Genomic DNA, 23280 nt, shown 5'->3' with positions numbered 1-23280 from the left:
AATTGATTTGAATATAATGACACATAAAAAAGAATCACATCACACCTCCTACGCTAGCTGCATGTCAACCTAAGTCATGGGCTGTGCACACCGCTAAGCATGCACAGGTGGGAATAAAGACAAGAACCTTTTCTCTGGATGTGAAGACAACAGTCAGGTTCTTTAGGACCAAAGGCTCGCTGTCACTGTAAGACAAGTTGACTCTGTCAAAGGTGATGGAGCCTGCCTTGGGCCAATCATGCGGAGGCTGTTTGTCCGTCTCCCAGGGTGCTTCACTCTCCAGCTCTGCATACTCAACCACTCTCTCCACTGATGTCATCTGCAAAAAATAAGGCATTTTTCATGGAACAGGTGGGGGTATTAATGCTGCTTGACAGGTCTGTGATTAAGAATTTTGCTCTTTTGCTGAAAACAGCAGGATTTCATTGCACTGAAAGGTTCAGTCTATAGGATGCAGGGGATCTACTTGTGTGTGTGTTACCTTAGAATGAGCTCTTTATATCAACGGAGGGAGCAGGTCCTCTTTCACAGAGACCACCATGTTGCACCACCATGTTTCTACAGTAGCCCAGAACGGACAAAGCAAACACTGGCTCTATAGAGCATCTTTCGCTTTTTGCGTGTTTTCAGTGGCCACCATAGCGGAGGGTGAGGCAAGGGGCCAAGATATGATGGCCTCTGGAATGAGTCCAAAAACTCTGTAACCTACATTTCCCATAATGCAATTTGGCAGTAGCTTTAATTTGGCCTTCCCTGCCTCCTAAATGCTTATTTCTTTCAAACAAAGCACCACTGGTATATAAGACAGGTTTTCTGTTCAAATTTATAATCTCAAAGCCAAACTGAGATAACCATGATGACATCATCAGGGTTGTTTTTTCCAAGACATCATACCAGTGATTTCACAGGTTGTGCAGTACTCCCTGTCAGTAAACTGAACTTCATGTGTAAATCAGCCGTCATTAATGCTGTTTGTGGCATGTTTTTTTTTTCTTTTTTCTTTTGCACAATGACACTCTTTAAAATTGACTGAAGAAGATGGAGAAATCATGAATGTGGATGGAAATGTTCTCACCATGTTCTCAATCTCTGCACTCTGTCTGACGCCCCACTGGAACATGCCTGTAAGTGTCACAGCATAAGACAGAGCCAGACCCACTGCACCTGGTTCCAGTCCTTTAACATCAGAAAAAGTAACACACATCCATGAGTTTATCACCATGGTTTCACTCATAATTTCTTGCATGTCAGCATGTTTCATCCAAAGCCCATACAGTACCATCCCTGAAGTAAAGGCAGCCAAAAGCAGTAATGGTGACAAAAACCGAACAAATTCCATCAAGACGCACAGCAAACCATCGAGAAGTGGTCAGGAATAAGAACCAGGCCTCTGTTAGCAAACACACAGATTAGATAATACACGTGATCTCCAATGCCTAAATATTTGAAAGGGTATGATAATTATTTTTATATATATGCTCACCTGAGTGAAGATTTTGATATTCGTCAAACATTTGCTGAAACCTTTGCTGAACCTTGAAGGCACGGATGGTGGTCAGGCCTTGGAGAGAGGATGAAAGGTGGGAGAACACGGGACTCCGAGCTAAAAAAATTATATATATACATGCACACCGTCTCTGTTAGTGTTTGAGCAAATACACGTCTTCAATGATAAATGCATTCCTTATTCTATGCCAAGGACAGTTTTGAAGAGTTGTAACCATATGTTTTTTTAACTGTGAACATGGTTTGAGAACATAATCAAATATTATTTGATGTCATGTATCCTACTATCATAACTGACTGCTTCTATGTTTCAATATGCTGTTTTTGTAAGTGAGCCAAACGATACTAATCCACTTGAGGTTTTGAGGTTTTCTGCTCAATATAGTGACTTTCAGAAGATGTGCACAAAGAAAATATGATGTGGCAATCAATAGTGGAACATGTATGTGTTCTTGGCCATACAAACATTTCATGTGTCACTGATGCCAAACAGTTTTGATTTCGGGACGGACTGCAAATGAGTGCCTTTGGTTTCTATTTGTTAGGCTTACAAAACCAAAAGACAAAACCTAAATGTTTCCTCTCAGCTTTTTAATACAACGTTTGTTCTTTAAGATGATGGAACCTGTTGGCCAATGCGCATTTGGGCTCTCAGCCCAGAATAAAATAGATGAACTAAAGCCTGCACTGGCCTAGTCATGCCCACTTGGCATTTTTCCCATTGTATGTGATGTCATGAACTCCCGTCTCTTGAGGAAGCTGCGTGTGGCCGAGCCATAGGCCACCACCACCTTTAGCCTTTATGCTAATGATCATGGCTTTCTTCAATGGTCTATTAGCATTCCTGCAGTCTGCTTTTGTCTCTTACCACAAATGGACATGGCCCCCCTCCCAAAGGAAGAAAAAAAAATTACTGGTAGACTCTAGGCGCTTGATGTCCCTGGAGGTCTGCAGGAAATAGTGTCGCAGAAACAGGAAGACAGCAAGAAGGGGAGCAACAGAAACAAGGATCCAGGGGATGATGACGGCAGCTACTGCAATCACTCCAATGACTTGGAGAAATATCTGGAACAGAAGGAGAAATGTGAGCATAATATTAACCAAAGAGCAAGAGTCAAAAGCTTCACTGCTGCTGTGTGGGCTACCACCGGGGCAGCGAGGCCTATTTCTACACAAGAGAAACTCTTTCAGTTGTATTTGTGTGAGACCATCACGGACATACAGTAAGGTAACAGCAGGTTGTGGGACTGAGGTTATGTGACTCACAGCGTGAAAGGAAAACGATCACAGCGCTAATTCTCACTTAGTAGCAGGTGAGAATTTACCACTTGGCCACTGCAGCTCATATCCCTGGCTCTCTTGGGCTTTCCCTTCAACACTTCTGGCCTGTAAGCCTCCCTGGCAGAGCAGCCAGCCAACAGGCATGGCCACAGTGACTGGCAGAGGGCTCTGGGAACCACACTGTGGGTGTCTGATACATCACACTCAAACCACAAGGCCCTCAACAACACAGTGACTCATCACCCGTGTTAATGGCTCTGTGACACATCGAGACCAGGATACCAGAGCTGCCTAAACAGGATTGGAGGCAATGAGTGCGACAACACCAAAGCACCCACACTAGAAACTGAAGTAGGAATCTGATTAAGTATCATTATGATCATTAATGATAAAGAAAAAATGCTTTTATTGTAGCCCATCTGTGGTGGGAATTAGGGTTAGTGCCATACTGTTCTATTGGACAGTTCACGCTATTTGTTAGTTACTATTCAAGCGAAGAATCTTCAAAAAAAAGACATGGACGAGTTCATGAAATACAACACATTGCTTATGATTAAAGCAATGTGATGCATTGGTTTGTACTTCTTATGAGTTGTTACCAGTTCCATTAAGGAGACACATTTCCCTTCTTAACTTTTGAACAGTTTCATTGAAACTTTTTGAGATTAAAAAAAAAAAGCAAAAGTTCATGAAGAACTTTGTTTTTTACTTTTTTCCTCCACCAGTCATCAACAAGATACACCTCAGGTTTGTCAGGTTTATCATGTGACCCTTTGAGGGGGGTCAAGTCCACAGGTTGGGAGTCACTGGACTACAATACCCAACATTATATAAAGTTAGAATATATCTACTTATATAATAATATCAGTCATAGGGGCCATTTTTGTGCAGAACGAGGGCCTCTACTTTTCTCTTCACTCTTTTTCTTCTATACTTTTACATAAGTAGGATCCTGAAAGCAGGACTTGTAATGGAGTGTGTTTACCTTGCAATATTGATACTTATACTTAAGCAAATGATCTGATTACTTTTTCCACCACTGAATATGCGAGAGAGCATTTCTTCTTAACTGAAAGGTATACTGTGTTACATATTTCATATCCGATTCATAGATGATAAAATTGAAACCTCACACCCTGAAATTAGACACATCCTAAGAGATGAATCCTAAGACGTGGAGATTAGGATCGTACTGTTACCTTCAGTGGTCTCAGACTAGCCCAGAGAGATGAAAATTTAATTTAGCACCTTAATTACGGATGTTATCTGCCACTTAAGCACACATTTAAGCATGATCACTTTCAGTGTAGTTTTGTGATGAAAAGCTACTCAATTCCATTTGCAGTTCTGATAAGAGGGTATTACTAGTCTAACCATTGCTGTAGTGGAGCCCACACAATCAAACAGTGAGTGAAAGCTACTGAGCACAACTGATCCCAAGAATTTCACAGTACATAAGTTTCAATCTTAGCCTTGATGGAAGGCTACCAGACTGCAAAGTGAGATGGTGGCACATGAGCCATTACTGCATGTTATCCAGCCTTCCCTAGAGGGGATCAAATATTAACTGAACAAATGTCTTATCATATAGACCGCTTCTCTTTAACTCTCCTGCTGCTGATTGGTGATGCCGTGACACTGCTCATTCATGTTTGCCGATTGGTTCATTTAAAATCTAATTGGGCCCATTGCAGTCGGGGGGGAGGGAGGGGGGCAACGAAGGTCCGAGAAGGGTTTATCTGACAGTGGGGTCATCTGAGGGGACAGAGGAGGAACAGGAACCAGTAGATAGGAGTCTTGCCTCCTCCTGCTCCCCAGGGCCCGCTGTCGCCAAGGCCCTGTTTGATGTGATCCATTTGCGTGGTCTGGCGCTTATCATGTCAGAATCGGGAACACGGTGGCCCCCACCCACACTACACACAGATGACTCAGATAAGTGATCCTACAAGCACACACCTCACCCCCTCAGACCACATCCATATCTCCTATGAAACCACACAGGAACAGAAAACTCCCAAAGCCACATCCCACTGCACATAAAAGTGGATAAAAGGATGAAAGGTTTTGTATACAAACAGTTTAAATAAAGAATTACCGCTAATTGCTCTTTAGCAAGAAAAGAAAGCTACCGCACGCATGTGATTCAGTCACTCAAGCAAACTGGGCCCACTGCTGTGTCCAAAGACCATTGAGATCTCTGCTGACCCTAATTGCTTTATTTTCTCAATGATTCTATCAGCTCTTTGATGTCCAAATAAATGTAGAAAATTGAAGTTAATTGCTATATTTGTGTTCGGCAATGATAGCGACTGTTGTTCCGCAGCAGAAAATAAACACTTGCCTTTAATTAAACATCCCTCCGGACACAAGGAATCAGTAGGCTTTTTACAACCCCTTTTTCATCCTCCCTTTATTTACTGACAGTGTGCAATATTTGCCACTGGGAAGAAGAAAGTGCAAACAAAACAGGAAATGAGGGGAAAGCAGGGTAAAGAAAATTCCTCAAAAGAAGTCCTCTGTCATCGCTGGAATTCTTTTAGCTTTTTTTTTGTTTTTTTTTCTTCGCTCCACACTTTTCCGTGACAGAGCGGCACAATAACTTGCAAGGGTCAGTGGTACTGAAACAAAACAGGGCTGTTCCACTTGGGCTCTGGAACAATAGAAGTGACCCAATCCATTCTACTCTGTCTTTGGGCTTTATTTTAGCATTAAATGCCCAGATGCTGCTGCCTTTCATTGGGAGAAATGACTGTGGACACCTCCTTCACATTCTCCCTTTCTGGGCCATTTTCACTTCATAAAGCTGCAGTCAATGTGTTTTGTGTGTGGTGAGGAGGGTCTGACACATACTGTGGTGGTCTCAGTCGCTGTCTACATTGGTGGCTCAAGTAGTCCTAGGATTAGGCCTTTGTGTGCTGTGAAAAGGTAAAAGAAGTCACTTATTTGGGCTCAGTCAAGCTGCTGATTTCCAACCCCATTTTGGAAATAAGAGAAAGGCTTTGAAATGCAGTCTCTCTCACTCTCTCTCTCTCTCTCTCTACTATAAATCACTGGTGTCCAGCAAATTCATTCATTCAGTCATTGCTCCTTTCTTTTTTCTTCTTCCGCTTGAAAACAACACAAAAACATCATCAAATGTGTATGAAAACAGCAACTCACACACATAAAGGTCTCTCACAGGAAGCACAGATATATTGACATGAGGTGAGATTCAAGATCAGATTGGGACTTTGTTATGTAAGTTCCCAGGCCTGTATGTCTGAGTCAGTGCAGCTGAGGTGCCGCACCGCAGCATCATGGGAGACCACACATACACACACTGGAAACTTTTGCTGGCCGATGCTCGCCATCAAATGACCGTGTGTGGTATTGCTGAGTGGCCAGTTGAGCACGCCCATAAGCAAACACTGACACGCACACACACACACACACACACACACACACACACACACAATGCTGTTTTCTTGTCTTGTCTTTTTACACTAATTTGACAAACAGCTGAATAAAACAAGTACTTCTTAAGACTCCTCGCCTTTCTGTGTCACTTGTATTTTCTCACCTTGTGCAGGGAGACAATGGCACTGTCATAAAACAATGCTCAAAGGGGATTTATGGCCCAGCCTATATAGTTCCACACAGGACCTTCTCCTCTGTTTCTCAGGATAACCTGTGTAACGCCTGGAGCCAGTGCATTCTTCACTTCTTCTGTCACCAGCGTGGTAAAGAAGCAGAGAAAGCCGATGAAATCCCATCCTACAGCACTCACAGTTACGTCAGCAGTTCTCATATCCCACAAAGCCACTGAAAAGGCCTGACACACAATGTGCCACAATATACAGACTCACACAACGATCCACCCGCCAGTGTTTCTAGACAATAGCCATCTTTGCTCTGTGTTTGCGTGCGTCTTCAGTGGTGCTATGCTGGGTTTGTGTCTGCATACGCGCACTCCCCCACACAAACTATTTTCTCTCTCTCTCCAGATGACTGTTTACTGCTGTAATTTATGAGCCAGTGTTTATGCATGCTTATATGCCATTAGCATTGGTGAGACCAGGCTAAGTCCCACTTAAACGAAAGTAACTGTCAGCTGGTGTCTCAGCGAACACACACTGACAAACCGAATTTGTGTGGATGGTTAAGAAGACCTATGAATGTGGACCCCACAGTTAGTGGTGTGACTTGGTCAAGAGCCTTCACACAAAATCCTCCACTGAAAGACCCCCGTACTCACCCCTCATTGTCTTGCCCTCCTCCTTTGCTCCCTCTCTGAAAATAGAGGCAACCCAGGATTTAAAGGTCAAGTCTACACAAAAGCCGACAGTCCCAAAAGCCTGAGGTGTTTTTAATTGACATTTCTGTTATTGTCCCCTGACCATAAAGAGGGGAGAGAAAGAGCCTATTTCCCAATACACTAAATTACTACTAAATGAGACCTGTGAAAAAAACAGGGCTCTGGGGTGTAACCAGGTTCCCCCAGCTTGAGGGAATCCCCTTGTTAGACGGGTATGGGGGCAGTGCTGAGGGGCTGTGAAGTGCTTACTCCACCATAATGGGGGGAGGCTCTGGTGCAAATCCCCGCACAGAAGCGGCCTCTCCCCATAGAGAGAGATAAACCAGTTAGGGCATTGTTTATGAAGTTTCACTTTATTCCCCCCTGACAACCATTTAAACAATGACTATGGGGAAATGTCCCTCCACGAATGAGCAACAATAGTCAGGATCAGCAGCTTTTCTGCGCTGCTAATACTTTGATAAAAAGAGTGAAAACGTTCCTTCCTGAAAGCATTAAAGACTGCTCCATGAAAGACACCTGCAAACAAGAGCAGAACGCAGCACAAACAAAAGTGTTTTGTCCAAAGGATGCCACCTTTGCCTGCTATGACGATCACTTCCCACTTTCTGCTGCAGCAAAGAAGAGCGGCAGGAACATTCTAGCCCTATTCTGACAGTTTGCTTTTCAGTTATGAAATGTAATCATTCACTCCAACACAGAAGCAGGGTTACAATGGTTCTGTGTTGTGTGTTTCATTATTTTCACAGGTTAAAACTAGTTGTTGTAAATGAAGTGAATACACATGTGCAACAAAGTCTGTTTTCTGTCATGACCTAGTCTACTTTCACTGTTTTCAGTTGGACCTATGGGCCTTCTACAAAGTTATTATTTTACTCAAGCCATTATTCACCTTATTATCAAAATGAGGGAAACTATAGCAGACAAAAAGCTTTTGTGCGTATGATCTTTTGTGCTTTCAGCATTTAAGATGGCTTTTGTCTACTGTGAGATGGGTATCTGCCACAAACATCACTCAGGCATTGTGGATGGGGGATTCGTTTTCAGCGCGCCTTTGTTCTATTCTTTGGCCCTAACCAAAGAGCCACGCCTGCTCCTCTACCTCGAATTGTGCAGCGAACATTCCCTTCTTTGTGGCGCTAGGTGCATGAGCTGGCTCATCTCCGCAGGCTTTCGTGGGAGATGGCTGTCACGGTGGCAGGGTGGCATTTGGTAACCCAACCTGGTTATGCACCAGGGTGGCCGTTGGCTACCAGACCTATAAGACTGTAGAGCATTAGAGGAATTGCGCTGAGAGGGGCAAGTCCCGCTCTGGATCTGTTCCAACTGACCTGTCCCCTTCCCCCTCTACCACACTTCCAGCTCCACTCCTGCAAACACATTGTACGCCTGCTGCTCACACTTCTTCTCTTTGCCACTCAACACATCATCCTTGTCACCCCCCTCCCCAATGTTTTCCTCCACATCAGACCCATCATCCTGTGGCCTTTATTTCCTCTTTGGTACCTTTCACCCTCCCAATCACTTGCTTACTCTCCATACACATTCTCTGAAGATGCCGCTTCTGTTGTGTCACATTGGGGGAGCCACGCCCTCAGCCTATGTGCACACTTTTATTAAATCTGTGCAGGCGCTGGGCTGCGCTGGCGGGTAATCCTACAGTAATTGTTTCCAGATTAGGGGACCCGGACCACAAAGCATGTTTAGCCAGGCATGAAATGGCCTTCCCATGCAGCAGCGCCAGCGACCAAACCTGCCGAGGTGAGACTCACCTGGATAACGTCCACAAACGTCCACGGGAGCAGAGAGTCCAGGTAACCGATGTCCTTCGAAAACCTGTTGAGGATTCTTCCTGGGAAGGAGCACAATAAAAGAGAACAGATTAGATGACATTAGAGTAGATATATGTGAGATAGAATCACATCACAATTGACAACAGGATTCTGCTATTGGTTGTAAAGATGTCAAGTCATTCGTACAATCAGAATTAACATAGTAAAATTAGGTTAAAAAGACAATGTACTGTGTAATTGTATAGTTTGAGCATTGATCATGTAATGTTTTTTACAGATACAAATAAAAAAGTCTATAAACCTATCTATCTATAAACCACTCTGCACCCATAAAAAACAGTATTTTTTTTTGTTTCAGTTTCCTTAAGTCTCACTAGACTATTGAGCAACTGTCACCAAAGTCCCCTCCAATTTAAGAGAAAAGAACTTGTACACTGAGTGTGATACCAGATGAAAAACATAGGCCTATCTAGATTAAACAATGAATCACTATTTGTCTAGCGTTTCATAAAGACCGGCCTACTCCTGGCTGAATACATGAGGAAACCTTTTGTTTGGAAACAAAAGGGCAACAGAAGCTGCGTACCTGCCTTTTTGTTCTGACTGCCAGTGTCAGTGATGTTAATTGAGTTGCCTCCAATCTGCTCAGGTGTTCATTATTTTGGCTGCTGCTCTGCAGGTGCTGTGGCAGCCCTTTATTGTAACTCTTTTAGTAACTTTGCTCCCCTATTCTGATCCAACAGCACATAAGATTACACTCCAGCTGCTTTCAGACGCTGTTTACTGCAGGGTCAGTGATAGCAAATCCCCACACTACACCTCCTAAAGGCAGGCAAGACAGAAAGCCTTTCCCTATCTCTGTCCCTGAAGGAAGCCCTCAGACTCTCAGAGGCAGACAAAAAGTACCAGAGCAGTGCCAGCATTGCCACTACTAGAACTGGGCTCAAGTTAAAAGACACGAACAAGCTGTGAGTCTATTGTGTGTAGTCTATGGTGTATATTCCCTGTCAAAGCGCCTCCAAAATAGTGTCATAATGTTTCTGTGCTTAAGCAGCCCATTGTCTTTCATGGTGACACATCACTAAGCAAACAATAATATCTGTCTGAGGAGAATATAAATAAAGCAACACTCACATATTTAAGGTACAACCCCTGATAAAGTGAAACTAACCGCACAAGCATGCAGATGAGTTTATCTAGGCTTGCAGAATAGGCCGTGAAACAGGGTGGGACTTGGTACAGGACCGAGGGAGGGAACAGCTGAGCGGCACATTGGCAGAATGTGGCGGTATGGCACTCTGGAGGCGTGGCGGAGCCATGGCACCACTGACCTAAAAGTTGCCTCCCAGCCTCCCAGTCAGTCCTACGGAGGTGGGCCCTGTAATCACCTCTCTCCACGGCCGTAAGCAGCTTACAGCTTTATCCAAAATGCCGCTCCCGCCTAAAAACATGCATGCAGACGAGGCCGGGCTCCCCATAACAGCCATTGCATAAACCCAGCCAGAGCATTATTCCCCCGCAACAAGCCAGCAATGCTCCAAATCAGTACTGATTCAAAGTCAAGTGGCGTAAGCATGTTGTACACTTGGAGGCAGACTAATCTTATTCACAGTGTGAGTGCCCCTTTAGCATACAGACATCCCGAGGGGAGGGTTCAAGCAAGGGGGTAAAGCTGCTACTATACTAGTGTAGAATATTGCTGCTTTAGTCTGGGAATGGGGGGAGTACTTGTCAAACTGTGTTTGTGGAAGATCCAATAATATTTTATGTAATTTTACTGTCTAAGCCATAGATGACCCAAATTCATGCATATCTGACAAACAATGCCAATAAGAAAAGGATAGGTTTCTCCGGGTTACATCATACCATGGTTAGAGGGTGTTAGAGCAGAGAACATCAGTCAGCTATCAGCTGTTTGACAAGCGGCTCAGTTAACAGAGAGTTTCAGAGGGGATGAAGTAAAGACCCTTCTCCATCCTGCACAGACTATAGAGGGGATACATTACAGTGATGCAGTTACACAAAGACATTCACTGCATGGAAATGCCTATGAGGTAAGATCGGCATGGGACAATGGCTTCAATCACTATGGGTGGTTGTCAACAATATCACCTATTGTGTAGAGAGGGGTATAGACGTTTCAGGATATCAGCAGCATTAGTATCAAACAATTTCTCATGGTTTAAGACTCCAGGGGTGATTTGCACCACTTTTTCAGGCTCAGGAAATATCAAGCCCTCCCAACTAAGGTGGCCCCTTAGGTGGAGATATTAGGTGAGCAGGGCCCCGAATCACACTTAAAGAAGTGGAACAGTGGGGTCCGGCTGGAGCAGGGCGTGTGGCAAATCGCTGTTCCCTGTAAACATCAAGATAAGAGGACGACTCAGAGCCACTCCATGTGTGGGCCCCAGTGCAGTCGGAGGGGCCTTTCAGTGAGGCAAGTGCGATAATGAAGGAATACTGGGGAGGGGGCTGCCAAGGCTGGAGGTGGCACAGCTCACCTGCACTTCCATGAAGGGCCCAGGGGCCTGGGGCAGCCTCCCACCGCCGGCGCCTTGCTGCCAATACTAATACATTCTAAATCCATTCTCTTCGCTCACACCGCCAGGCTCCTGCAATCTCCTCTCCTTCCCTTTCATGCAATTAAATAGTGGAAGTGCCGAGCGAGGGGGAGCCCTATCAGCCATACTGCACACACACACACGGCTCCATCTCCACATTCAATTTACACACCTCGATATCATCATCCTCTCTGCAGTACTCCCTCCACTTCGCTCTTAACACTCTTGCATCCCAGACCTGAAATACAGACATTAAAAACATTGCCTCTGTAGACACAATTAGAATCTCACATCACTGACTACAGAAGATCTAATGTTCCCTGCGTCAACAGCAACTGAGTGACACCTAGCAGTGAGATGGCCCACTATGCCGATGTGAAAGGGGGACGGCAAAAGTGTACGCGCGTGTGTGCGTGTGTGTGTGTGCGTGTGTTGACTGAAACTCCACTCCTTGACTGTGCTGATGAGCTGAAGCCCTGGCCTGCAGTCTCTGAGGGGATTAGCCCACTCAATGACACTAAATTACAGGGATCAACATCAGCTCAACACATCCACCGCTGTCTGTGCTGCTTTAACTGGATCCCATTTGGATGAACAGCTGCAATAAAACTGTACATACTGCTAAAATTGAGCAACAAGAATACAACAATTTATAGAAATTCATATAACAGAGGAAACGGCACTCTGCACTGATATCCACACCATCTAGATATCTTAAAATGCATCACATAATATTGTTAGAAAATGTAAAGGTTTTAATCACCGAAAGCCCTAACTTGGAAATCAACTATTTCCACACAGCACAAAAGATAACACAGAAACATGGTTTGAATGGCGCAGAGGCATTCAGTGGCTGATATCGAAGAGCTACAATGCCTCTCCATCAATCATAATTCACCTCTGCTGTACTCTATTGTTACAAACCACATTCACAGAATAACAAATAAGACCTTTGTGCAGTGACGCTTGAAATGGTAACCTTTAAGTCTGTGGACAGCTATCAAACACTGGGCCTGTTCAGCAGCCGCGCACCTATCACTTACAAATGTAAACAGTTGTCAAATCCTTAACAACACACGGTTACAAATTACTCACACTTACTGCAAGACAGTAGGGGCTGTGGAAGCAGCTGTGATGGAAGTGACAGAAGCAAAACACTAAGAAAGAAAGAAAAGTGAGGAAAAAAAAAAAAAAAGGAAACACAGTGCTGACAACAGCTGTCTCTGTCCTGGTCTTTTCAGTTGGGTTTCAAAAAAATACAGAGCCAGAGAATTTAAAAAATAATGTATGAAACGTATTAATATTGTATGGATTTAAAAAAAAAAGGTCATGCTTAATCTACTGCTGACTGGACAAAGGACAGAAGTAACTGGGACGGTTGTCTATAAATCCGGTAAGACACACAGTGCTGTTTGCCAGCCCGGAGGCCGAGCTGTAATGACTGAACTGGTCATACAATGGTTACTGATAGTGGCACAACAACAATCAGATAGCAGTGTCTGTTAAGCCTCTCCTTTGCTGCGCTATTAAACAGATTATTACATTATTCAAAGTGTTTGTCCTCCTCCCGTGTGTAGATTACCAAGCAAGGCACACCCAGATAAGCCATCAGGTAGTCCAACATATATCACAACGGCAGCAGTAAAAATAAAAGCCAAAGATTAAGACCTGTGGTGTTTGCTCCAAACACAGCTTTGCAAAGGAAAGCTTTGTCGCTACACCCACTTCTAATGCCAGAAGAAACCGCCGGCTCCTGAACACCCTCAAATCATATTTAGACTTGTGTTACCAGATTATTATGACTCATTATACAACACAAGTTCCCCTCTTGTTGAGAATTCCCACCCGAGCTGATTGTGTTGTACATGCATGTCACTACGTGGAGATTAGGCTGAGTAATTATCGTCTGACAGGTGAACAATGCTGCAGAAAAATTAAAGTTATCAAAGTGGGCCACTTGACAGTTGAGTTTGATATGAATGACAGATTGTCGTGGCATTATTTCACCTGATTAAAAGTGGTCTTTAATTTATGCCGCAAAAATCGTGGCGATAAAGTAAGAAGAAGCGCAAAACACGTTGCAAATGATTTCAACAAATCCTGAAATACGCTCTCAGTTTTATTGGTTTCTGCTTCAGAAAGGTGGTGCGAAACACACCTGAAGAAAAACCAGCAGCCCTCCCTGAGTAAAGTCAGATGTGTTTGGAGTGTTTGCTCACTTTTAAAATCATGTCCATCTGCCCACTCCATTGACCCAGCAGCTTCAGCCTACAAAGCTAATGAAATAATCGAAGATTTCTGATACAGCGCACAAGACAAATACGTCTGTATTTACACAGCTCTGTAGCCCAAACACAACACTGTCCAAGACCGAGTGCAAACAGCATTTATTCAATATGACTGTTTGCTTTTTGTTCAGGCTCACAATAAAAACGATAGCACTCTCTTTACTCATTTGTAAATACATTATGGCTCTATATTAAGTCATATCACAAGTTTTTTTTATGACTGCATTGCTCTCTTGGTTACACAAGCTTTACTTCCCAACAGCAACTATCAAGATGTCAGTTCATTGAGTTCATTCAAATATTAAATCCCAATAATCCCACAAAGAGAAAACCATCCTTAACCTTGTACGCCTACAGTACAGCAGTACAGTCTTTATATTATAGTTCATATTAGATCTTCTGATTAATAATGATCAGTTATTTATTCTATTTACAGTTGAATTACATGAACATTTCAATAATATGGAGAAATATGAAATCTTTCAACAAATAAAATTATCTAAGAAATTCAATGAAAACTTTAATACTTGAAAATAAGCTATCATATTATATAGAACTTGATGGCAATGACAAGCGATGGAGTTTATGGGCAAACACATGGATATTTGTTAAGTGGATCAAAACATGACAACTTAAGTAACAGTCTGCTCTCTAGTGGTGAGATGTAAGCACAACAGCTTCTACAGCAGGTCCCACTGAGCGTTAACGTCTCAGAATCGTCTCATCATGCCTGCATTGACCATGCTCTAAAATCAGCTATTAGTTGTCAGTTATTTAAATGAAAACTTGGTGAGGAGGAGAGCCACTTACCAATTGGGTTGATATCGAAAAAGCGTACCGGCGTCCGGAGGATTGCATTAAACATGCTGTTGTGTAGGGTTTGGGCTGAGCTCACCAGGACATTAAAGAAGAGCAAGCAATGGAGGAAGCCAAACACCACTGAAGTAGCTGTTAAACCTGACAAAAGCACAGAAAAAAAAAATCTATCAGCACACTACAATGCTATCCTTGTGCCTGTTCCAAGGTCAGCTATACATTTAACGGGCCATTATTAAGCATCCTGAATGACACAAAAAAAAACAGATATATTCCACTTAAGTTCCCCCTTCAATGATGTTTTTATTTTTGACTTGAATGCTAATCTATCACTGTGAATACAAAGCCTGAAAGGGTGAAGAGGTTGGGAGTCACAGGGAGACAATCAGAACAATCCAGCAGCAGAGAACTAGAAAGGCACTGCTATCTCCCCGTACAGCTGAGGCCCATGTACACATTACACTGGGCCTTGAAGGCCTTGGGCCACAGCCAAAGAACTGTGGATCTGTTCAATGAATGGCTGGCGTATTCAGAGTCTCAACAGTACACAAAAAGCAATGTGCGCTCAGTGAGCTTCACCTGCGTAAACACCTAGGTACAGGTCAAGGTCCAGCTGCTGAGGGAAGCTGCCATTGAGGTGCTCTGTCACATTGATGTGCTTCTGTTCAGAGGCCCTGCAAATCAGCCACAAAAGAACCAAAAATCCACAAGGACAAATAAACACAACGAAGAAAGAAAGCCGCAACATGAAGACACTATACAAAACACATTCCTCTTATCCTGAAGCACAAGGTCAGTTTCAACAAGTGACAGATAATGCCAAAAAAAAAAATGTTTGGTTCAGTCGTCTTCTATTAAATCATGAACCATTTCCAGTCTGAGGAAATGTGTCAGTTTGGCTTACAAAACATGCTATTCTCAGTTTTGCCATGCATGTTCATCATAGGGTGTAAAAGAAACAAATCTCACCAGCAAGCAAGCCACCAGTCCTGTAGAACAAACGTACTCTAAACAAACACACACAAAAATGTGTTGAATATTAAATCATTTACCAAAACCGTTTATTTTATTCTAAATTATTATAGCATTCAATTTTACATAAGATTGACTTGAGCTACATGATGTCTTCTATTTTCCAAAAATTGCTACAAAACACACAATAAATGAATTGAAGCAATGAACTCACATGTGCTAGGGAACTGAGTAAAATGAGGAGCAAGAGGACCAGGAAGTTAGCACCTGCTCTGAAATACTTCACATATATTCGCAGGCCGACGTTTCCTTCTGTGCGGCTTTCCTCCTGCGTTGGTTGCACTACCTGCAGATAGACACTAGAGTAAATGCCAGTCATCCAGATCAGCCTGTAATCAGCAGCAGGGAAAAGGTGAGCACCTTCTGCCCTCTAGTGGCCAATAGAATGCACAACAAGCATTTTCCCACAATGAGATTGTTATACATAGATGCTTCAAGCTCGGGTTTTAGCCATTTAATGGTTCAAATACACCTACCACTGCAAGTGGCTCTGCTCCCTCAACCAAGGAGTACCGGGAAGAGAGGGAGGACATAGAGGAGTTGTCAGAGAGCGTATGGGTCATGCCCTGCCCCTCCTCCTCCTGGCCCTCTTCTTCTTGAAGCAGGGAGGTAAAGTCTAGCCCAGAGGCCTGCAACTCACTGTAGGTCCCATGTGCCACCATCTGACCCTGATGATGACACAACGGAGAGGCAGTTAACAGCATATCAACTCACACACACAGCCATGGAGACCTGACAGTGACCTGATATTTAAGTAAAATAATATATACCCCTGCTAATATTACCAGTGAAACAGAACATTTATGTAAGCAGCACTCTCTGCAGTTGTTCTACATTAAATTCTTTCAGAAATCCTTTCTTGCACACAAATTCCTCAGATGAGTTCAGGTTCTTCACAGAATGTTCTTGAATGTTTTCCACCATGTTGGACAAGGACAACAGTATTGTGGAAAAGAAGAGTCATGGTTACTATATGAAAAATTATCAAGTAAAAGTAACAAATGAGTGTCACATATATGGATATCACAAACAGACATGCAAGCTGACTACAGCTGCTGCCTTCAGGTAACTACAAAGTTTTTATAGCAACCTTTAAGTCTACAGGAGCTTAATATTCAATATGCAGTAGTATTGCTGAAAAGGTATTGAGCTAAGTGACATAAGTGATGCAAGGAGGCAGTGACTGTTAACTGTAGATTTTATACCATATAACATATTAGTTCATGATTAAAGCAATTTGAAAAGCAAGCCATCAGAATACATGGAGCACCATAACCAATGACAACTCTTGTATTTGCTTATTTCATACATTAAAATTCTGTTTTATGACCAGCTGAGCACTTTCCTTTGCATGTAAACTCTTATAAACACCAGCAAATATACACACACACACCCCCTTTAGGACAACAATTTGGTCTGCAGCCTTCAGATACTGTAGCTGATGAGTAACCAGGATACGAGGCTTCTTCTTCAAAAGTCCACAAATGCACCTGAAGAAAACCAGTGTTTTTTTAATGCAGGAATGGCTAAGGTATTTTAACAACATAATAATTAAATAATATCTGACAAACCATGGAAATCAGTGGGGAAATGTTAGTAAAAGACTTACTCTTCAAAGAGGTGCCTTCCCACCTCAGCATCCACAGCACTGAGGGGGTCATCCAGCAGGTAGATATCTGCATCCTGATACACTGCTCTAAAAAAACACACATATGGAGGTTAAGTCTGACACTGACACCAAAGAAAAATATGCACCGCTGTCGAGATATCCAGCGCACCTTGCTAAGCTGACCCTTGCCTTCTGGCCACCACTGAGGTTGGCCCCTCTGTCCTCGACCATCGCCAAGTCACCGCCCGGCATCAGGTCCATGTCCTGAATCAGATCCAGATGCAACCTGTACCAGTCATTCACATTTACGCAGGACTAGCTACAAGCTAGATGTGCTAAAACATTTCTAATACACTACAATACACAGCAAGGCAATGCAGCAGGGCATGTGACAATCAAGAACATGACTAGAAGTGGATCTCACTCTCTTGAGGGCGCAGGCTGTCAGAACTCGATCATACTTCTGGGGGTTGAGCGCTTTGCCAAAAAGGATGTTGCTTCGAATCGTACCGGGTAAAATCCAGGGCTGTTGAGAAGTGTATGTCAGCTCTCCTCTGACTTTGACCACACCACTTTCCTGACTCAGTTCTCCCAGGATGGCATTGAGCAGTGAGGACTGATATGCATAAACACAGTACAAAAATTCAAATTGAAAGATTATTTGAGATAATATGTTACATGAGAAGATCAACACCGCTGAAACTTAGCGTGAAGCTGAAGCCAGGAGGCCATTAGCCTAGCCTCACATAAACACTGTTGTTCATAAGGAAATAGTTACAGCACATACCTCCCAGGAAAAAAAATAGCTATTATCATACCACAACAGAGTTTAGGATTAAATTATGGTAAAATGAGGGAATCTTGGTATTTCCCACACATCAAAATATCAATGTATCCACTGTCAGTCAAATGTAATCACCCCACTGGCATTTTACATGACATTTAACAGCTGGCAAGAAAGTAAATCTTCTGTATTGCTGGTGAGTAATACAATTAGTAAGAGTATATTATTAACTATTTCAAGTTATTTAACATGTCTCAGGTTTATAATCAAGTGTGGGCATGGCTATAAACCTGAGACCAGAGAACAGACCTGACCTTTCCAGCCCCAACGGGTCCAATTACTGCCAGGAGCTGCTCTGGCTTGACTGTGAAGGACACGTTCTGTAAAGTTGGAGCCTCGAGCACCTGTAAGAAAAAGTAAATGAAATGAAACACTGCCACGTAGTAACTATGCAGTAAGTCTTTTAATGTCAGGTTAATTTATTTTTTATTTTAGTTTGTCCCAGAGGCCTCTACAAACCTTACTTAGACCCTCGGGGGGTGTAAGGATTGTTGCATGTGGGCAATGCATAGATAAAAGGAGATACACATTGCCCACGGTAACTCTTACCTTATCCCAGCAGCATATTAAATCCTGAATCTTCACCATACAGTCTTTCTTTTCTGCCACAGGAAGGCCCTGATGCGAAGGAGCAACTTCATCCAGCAGAAGAAAATTCTTCGAAGAAGAATCAGATTCAGAGTTTCAGTTTTCATAGACAGTAACAAACACACACTGGTGATACAAATGGCCTCTGTCTGTGGTGTATTTACTTTAATTCTTCTAATGCTGATGAGAGACTCAGAGACCTTCTCTATAGCAAAGGGAAAGAAGAACGTGATGGTGAGTCTGACCGCCCCGTAGAGAGAAACAGCCATAAAGACTCTGCTAGCAGACAACACGTTTCCCGTCAGTACGTAGACACAGACGGTGATGAAGATGATGATCTTGCTGACCACAAAGAAAGACGCCATGTTCAGGCCCCGCAGGTAGGAGCTTTTCATGATCTTGGAGATTTCCATTCTGCACAGGAACAAGACATGCTGTCAATAAATGCTGTTTAACACACAGTATCAGGCTCATTTTTGGCAGCGGACAGTAGCAGGTTAGCTTTTGGTGCAGATGCAAAAATTGTTAAAGTTATCTTAACAATGCATTTTGAACACATCTTATTAACTACTGTATTTTCTGTATGATAGCATCATCATTCTTGTATCATATCTGTACAATTTTATCAGAAATTACAGTAAAAAGAGGAGGAATTGATCTACCTTCTGATCTCATCCACCAATGCAGCGAAAGGCTTCTCCCAACCGTACATCTTTATAACACGGATCCCAGAGATGACTTCATTCATTGTGCGTATTCTGTCATCTGTTAAGACTGCTGTTTCAGCCCTAAAACAGCAGACACAAATTGCAGCAATGGTCATAGTGCAACACACAACGGGAAGCTTTTATATGCAGGGACAACTGTTATCTATATTTAATAAATCTGGCAAGTGATCACAAACCTTAAAGTAGAGAACAAGCGTCCGAACATAATCTGAACTGGCATCAGGATGCAGAGGACAGCCATTCCTGCAAGGCACGATGGTCCAATCGTATGCATCAACAATACTAACACAGTTGCTGCTTGTAGAGGACCAATCCACAAAAAGTGCAAATACAAGGTTACCTGTGAGACAACAATGAGGAGGAAAGAATCACTGAGGTATGCCTGTATTGAATGAGTAAGTCACATGTAAAATACAAAGTCACATAAGCATAGATGCTTTCAGATAATTACCTCATCGAATTTGTTGACATCATTGGATAAGAGGTTTACAATTTGTCCGGTGGTAGTTTTCGCAAATGCTTTGCTGTTAAGACAAAGAGCCTTTGCAGAACAAAGGTATTAAATCAAGTCCCACAAGCCACAGGGGTATGACAGGAGGACAACATTTATACACAGATGTCTCATAATGGCTGACCTTCCGGTAGATCATGTGGCACATGGCCACACGAATCTTCATGCCTGCTCGCTGGACATGGTAGAAATAAAGATGGTGAAGGAGGGCCAGGGCGATGCTTGTCAGGGAGATGCATGCAGCACAGCTGTAGGACTCATGGACTGCAGATGTGTTGGCAGGGTCGTAAGTCTCAAAGTACCCGATCATTTTCCCAAGTAGCAGCGGCTGGATGACTTTGATAACTTCCTGAGAGACAATGAGAGGTAAAGCACATATGTGGATGTGCTGCATTACAACAAAAGATAATTCTCTCAGCGTAGACGGTCTCACCGTGAGATTGCACCGTACCTCTATAAAGACGTATATTCCAATGAGTAAGTATGATCTCCAATAGCACTGAACAATGGCTTTGGTAAGACTGGGTGGGCGTAGATCTTTTGCTGCCTGTTGAACCTCTCTATCCCAGTACCTTTGAAAAGTGGAAAGAAAAGCGTTGGTCAGTAATCGATCATGAAGCAACGTCGCTCTCAATAATGTGCAGTTGCACGGCTGATGTTCCAAAAAAAAAAAAATCAAAAGAAAAACTCATTCCTAAATATTTTCAGCAGAATAATCCACTATTATAATATCTTGCTTGTTTGGACGTTAACTGACTAGTTAGAATATTTACTGAGGTACTGTATTCACTTACATATAGCATTGTATCACAATGACAAAATAATAACCAGGCTCTCTATTTTGGCCATTCACATTGGATTTAATTCTAATTTGATATGAATAATAAAGACAGACCCCACATTAGTGCAGCTGCAGGATCTAACTATTGGTTTGTACTTGTACTTCTATTTTGGGCATTGATCACCCCTCAACTAGATGGTACAGGCGCCGTCTTTCTGGGCGAGAACCCTTGCGTCAGACGGGGAAGTGCTGACATTTTGCACGTCACACTTGGCTGTAAACAGCTCCAGTACCTGATAGCACTCATAATTCATTAAGGCCAGACGAGAGCATGATCTGCCAAGAGCCGAGATGCCCGCAATGTCACTACACTGGGCACCCCAGCTGTCCCTTAATACCATGTCCATGAGAATCCTAAAGAGGACAGGGACTAAGGTGTATTTAAGTTCAGTAGTCACAGTGAAAAGAGAAAAAAGAAAACCCAGCTGTCAACTCAAAGTGGCAGGCCTTACTAGAGAGAGTGGGATTAGCGTGAGGGGAGGAGCCCGCTCTCGTGTGATTTGAGAAGCACTGTCTATATATAGGTGGGCTCATGTCCCAGCTCAAAGTCAACTCTGACACCAAACTCCCTCAAAGGGGGTGATCTGCCCCCACTTCAAAATGACTGCTGCTCATATTGGAAAAAAAAAAGCTCTGATTGTTGTATATAGTAGTTTTGTGTGCTCTACCTTTGCTGGAGCAGTAGATCGGGTCTTAGAGAATGGCCGAACCTCTGGCCTCTCTGATTTAAACCTCTATGAGAGTTGACATCTGTTCTAGTCATGGACTGTTCATGAGAAATACCATGCAATAACATACTGTAAATGCACAAGTGTACATGGTATTTGTTTAGTTCCATCAGCCCACAGGCTACGCTAAGTTAACTGACCACAATATGAGGGCGATCTTGTTTAGTTTCCTGTATCTCAGAAAGTATTGGATACATGGTGGACATTTTTCAAAGCTGTGAGCATGGAAACCAGGAGCTGTGACCATAAGGTGTCTTTCCTCTTCAAACCCTAAGAACTGACAATGATCACTGATAAGGAAGAGGGGGGCAATCAAGCTAAACAGATCATCAGGGCGTTAAAGCCTGCTCTTGAATTGGATTGAACGCTGGTCTGATATGAAAACTGAATTGAATTCCTGTAAAACACATAGCAGATCACTGTGGTGTCTCAGACTTTTTGAATCTAAGCCAATGTAGAGCATTAGCTACTTTAGAATAAATGTAAATATCAATACTTAATTCTCTGTCTTACCACTGCAGCTCCTCCCCGAGTCTATCTGAAGCATCCTCTGGGAGAACTTTATACATGTCATCTTCCTCCAACTTCCTCTTGTACCCGATTCTGAACAAGGGATTCAGCCAACTGGAGACAAAGCACATGAAAGTAGGTTCAGTAGCTGAAAATAAACATTGAAATTATTGTTGTGTCTCCAACACTTCGAAGCTCTGCGAGAAAGCATGAAATTTCCCAACAACGAGGACAGAAGGGTTTCACCAGAGGCAATGCATTGTTAGTGTACATTATGTCCACGTACAGGAGCTGCAACATTTTAAACAGCACTTTTGTGTGTTGACACATAAGTCAAGTGAAAGGTCCATTCTTCAGTTTACTTTTCCTACTATAGCACACTTCCAAAACTTTAGTTTGCTGTCTATAATTTCCCTCTGTACGTTTAATAGTCTCTCTGTATATTAATACAAATAAAGTTCTCATTATGGCTTCATTTAAATAAAAGTTTGAATACATAAAACTGAATTACTTGTAATGGAGCACTGGTGTGTTTTACTTCACTGTCTGTCTGTTGTGAATGAGACTACAGACAAAATAAACAATAATAAAAAAATAAAAAATAAAAACTTCTACAGAGCCTGAGCTCTCTCCTCCATGTGGGAACACTGCGGTGTATGTTTACGCACGGACGGATGCTCAGCTATCACATCCAGGGGACAGCCTGTCTCGTGAGGCCACAAAGTGTCACACAGGAGAGCCCTCCATTCAATTAATGTCAAGCGCGTCTGTCACTGCGGGGGCCGCTTTTCTTACCAGAAGAAAATCTTGGAGAGAAGATTAGCTGAAGCCGACGGATTATCCTTCGCCTCCTTCCGCAGAGGTTCCATGCCCCCAGAACAGTGAAAGCAACCTGAAGACTTGGACCGCAGGCTGTGTTGCAGAGGGATATCGACAGTGACTCGGAGGAGGAAACACTGAGAGGACAGCTGCTGTAAACTCCAACGTCGGTCAGTATCACACCTCGCGACATTCAGGGGAGGATTACTACGAGAGACGCGCTGCCGGTTTGGATGTCAGGTGAGCGGCGCGCTGCCTAACCCCTCCCACCGCCTGGGGATTGGCTGACAGGAGTCTCCATCACTTCTTCATGTCATGAACCACTATTATTTACACACGTTTCAATGTGTGCTATTTGTGGGGAAGCTCACATCCTTTACTCGAGTGAAAACTGCCCAAATACTTCATCACTAGCAACAGTGCAAACACCAACTGTTACCACCTTTGAATATCAATAGTATTCATGTAGTGCAGACCCCTACTGTTTTCTGTTATTACAATTTATTATGTATCTCACGTTAGAAGACATAT

At 43.0% G+C, this 23280-nt stretch overlaps 1 protein-coding gene across 1 annotated transcript in view; it reads right to left on the bottom strand.

The window, feature by feature from the left end:
* LOC143330363 (ATP-binding cassette sub-family C member 4-like) overlaps positions 1-22964 on the bottom strand; it is a 35318-nt gene extending 12354 nt beyond the window's left edge. The window contains exons 1-25 of the mRNA XM_076746886.1: positions 22726-22964; positions 21934-22044; positions 20303-20423; positions 19976-20200; positions 19792-19881; positions 19517-19680; positions 19275-19400; positions 18777-19026; positions 18574-18681; positions 18279-18368; positions 17605-17796; positions 17350-17444; positions 17181-17267; positions 16965-17061; positions 16048-16239; positions 15726-15857; positions 15509-15546; positions 15119-15213; positions 14534-14680; positions 8854-8933; positions 2421-2571; positions 1484-1603; positions 1280-1390; positions 1076-1176; positions 128-319 (exon numbers count right to left, since the gene is read on the bottom strand). Of these exons, the coding sequence (XP_076603001.1) occupies positions 128-319; positions 1076-1176; positions 1280-1390; positions 1484-1603; positions 2421-2571; positions 8854-8933; positions 14534-14680; positions 15119-15213; positions 15509-15546; positions 15726-15857; positions 16048-16239; positions 16965-17061; positions 17181-17267; positions 17350-17444; positions 17605-17796; positions 18279-18368; positions 18574-18681; positions 18777-19026; positions 19275-19400; positions 19517-19680; positions 19792-19881; positions 19976-20200; positions 20303-20423; positions 21934-22044; positions 22726-22799 (3189 nt within the window). The 5' untranslated portion in view covers positions 22800-22964. The remainder of the gene's footprint in view (positions 1-127; positions 320-1075; positions 1177-1279; positions 1391-1483; positions 1604-2420; positions 2572-8853; positions 8934-14533; positions 14681-15118; positions 15214-15508; positions 15547-15725; positions 15858-16047; positions 16240-16964; positions 17062-17180; positions 17268-17349; positions 17445-17604; positions 17797-18278; positions 18369-18573; positions 18682-18776; positions 19027-19274; positions 19401-19516; positions 19681-19791; positions 19882-19975; positions 20201-20302; positions 20424-21933; positions 22045-22725) is intronic.
* Positions 22965-23280: the final 316 nt, after the last annotated feature.

The sequence above is a fragment of the Chaetodon auriga genome, chromosome 13, assembly GCF_051107435.1.
Source record: "Chaetodon auriga isolate fChaAug3 chromosome 13, fChaAug3.hap1, whole genome shotgun sequence".
NCBI classification, from domain to species: Eukaryota; Metazoa; Chordata; class Actinopteri; order Chaetodontiformes; family Chaetodontidae; genus Chaetodon; species Chaetodon auriga.
Note: the sequence above shows the minus strand (reverse complement) of the source record. Positions and strands in the feature narration are given on the sequence as shown.